General features: G+C 47.9%; 1 protein-coding gene across 2 annotated transcripts; it reads left to right on the top strand.

Moving 5' to 3' along the window:
• Positions 1-396: 396 nt before the first annotated feature.
• PPTG_09860 lies at positions 397-1703 on the top strand (the record flags this gene model as incomplete). Of its 2 annotated transcripts, XM_008905645.1 has the most annotated exons (8): positions 403-500; positions 566-646; positions 713-941; positions 1017-1098; positions 1175-1284; positions 1357-1449; positions 1523-1661; positions 1691-1703. In XM_008905645.1, the coding sequence occupies exons 1-8, from the start codon at positions 420-422 to the stop codon at positions 1701-1703; spliced, it is 828 nt and encodes a 275-aa protein (XP_008903893.1). In that variant the 5' UTR covers positions 403-419. The 2 variants fall into 2 exon arrangements, with proteins under 2 accessions (XP_008903894.1, XP_008903893.1); XM_008905646.1 differs by lacking the exons at positions 1357-1449; positions 1523-1661; positions 1691-1703 and having other exon boundaries at positions 397-500; positions 1175-1333.
• Positions 1704-2027: the final 324 nt, after the last annotated feature.

Here is a 2027-nt window from a genome sequence, read left to right as displayed (position 1 = left end):
AGGCTGCATCGTGGCGCTCGTGCAGCAGCAGCACGCGCAGAAGCTCATGGACACGCTGGATGCTGGTTATCCTGTGGCCAAATTTGGTTCCACGCTGCCGAAGCCCGCGAGCTTCCTCACGCGTATCGGCGATGGCGCTCACGTGGTGCAGGCCGGCGTGCCTACCCCCGCTGCATAGATCGGATCAGGAAATGGTCGATGATGAGATTGAGTGCTGCAAGGTCTAAGTTGAAGTGTAAGCAGCAATGTGAATATGTTGAAATCGTGATACTCTGAAGTTTTGCATTAGACCTTTGAAAAGTAACACTCGTGTTTCAATTTCTTCGTTTCTGTAAAAACAAAAAAAAATGGTTGTGATAATTTGTGTAGCATCTGTGTGAAAACAGTTGTTTTTGGCAGAAACAATCCCAAAGTGGAAAATGGCTCCGCCACCTTCGGATACCGCGCGGCATGTAGCTGTCCACGTGCCTCCAAGTCGCAAAGCCATCTACATTGACCAGGTCCGCCCTTCACTTGTTGCAACAGCCACTAAGTATATGCCTAATGAATTTCCTGGGGTTTACAGTTAAGGCGGAAATTCCAATCCAATGACGCTGCCTGGCAAACGACAATTGCCACAATTCAGAGCTTCGATCGCAGTCGGAAGGTGATGTTGCCAGCTTTGATAAACTCTCAAAAATAGGCGAAATGACAAAAAGCAATTACTGTCTAGCTGGCAGAAGAACAGACGTTGTGGGAAAGTTTCATGCTGATACTGGCAGTTGTAGGAATCGTGTGTGCCAGTGTGGAGGGAGAAATGCTCGGAGTCGAGCTGATGCAGTTGGTGGAAGAGGGACAAGGCTTTTCATCGTCGCTCTCCTACTCTACTGTGTTCATCGCGCTAAAGGGCGTTCTCTCGGGCACGTCGGGACTGCTCCTCTATGCTCTAGTAATGCGCTATCGTACGTGTGATAGGCTGGCAAAGTGAAGTTTTTGAAGAATTGGTATTATTATCGCACATGCTCTTTTGCTGACAGGAATCGTGTGCAAGAGTAAGATTTTGGCGAAACAACTGCCGCCCGACGCTACATTTTTCAGTGCGTGTTCAGGTCTACGGAGGTTGGTGGTGTACTTGAGATTTGTGTATTTCTCAACAGAAGGATAAGTTGCTAACCTTTGACGCACTGACTGGTAGTCAATTTCTACTTGAAGCGGTAGTGTGCACTGTTCACATGCCACTTCTCAGTGCTGATCGCAAGATATGGCGCTGGGGAGAGTATGATGTGCTGTGTCTCGATCAACTGGGTAAGTAACGGTGAAATCATACCGGCCACACTCATTTAACGCTTATCTATCTGGCTTACTTGTCGAGCGCAGACGTGTTGGTGTTCACCCGGATTTACTTGCTCGGTCGGGTACTGAGAAACCAATTGGGTCTGAATTCTGCATCACATGAAGCGCGACTTATTGGTAAGCACCTAGGGAACAAATCTTTAGATTCTCATGTCTATTCATATTATTTTAATTATTTTCGTTCGTGCAGGCTCTATTCACCAAGTGGATTTATCGTCTATCTGGCTCAACGTGAAGTTTTCCTTCCAGAAATTCCCATTCGAGTCGAGTCTGATCCTACTGACAATCGACTGGCTGCTCACATCAGTTGCACTCAACTTCTTCGAGCGGTGCGTGAAGTATAATAATTTCATTGAAGAGGACTTTATTGATCTCATTCCCGTTGTTTTGGGTTAACTAGGCCAAGTAACCCGACTGAGACGAACGCCAGTGACGCCTTCTGGCTGACGATTGTCACCATCACTGGAGTTGGCTACGGCGACACTTTCCCGTGGACTCTAGGTGGCAAGATCGTCATCGCAATCGGAGGAATCATCGGCGGTATGGTCATCGCGTGCTTGCTGCGTGTCATTCTGATCGATACACTGCAACTCTCTCCTCAAGAACAAACGGTACTCGACGTCGCGCGCTTCTATCGCTATATTCGCCAACGCAAAGAGAGCGCTGCAGTTCTCATTCAAAGCGGTTGGAAGTAC

This window comes from Phytophthora parasitica (assembly GCF_000247585.1).
Source record: "Phytophthora parasitica INRA-310 unplaced genomic scaffold supercont2.21, whole genome shotgun sequence".
Classification (NCBI taxonomy): Eukaryota; Oomycota; class Peronosporomycetes; order Peronosporales; family Peronosporaceae; genus Phytophthora; species Phytophthora nicotianae.
This window is presented reverse-complemented; position numbering and strand designations above follow the sequence as displayed.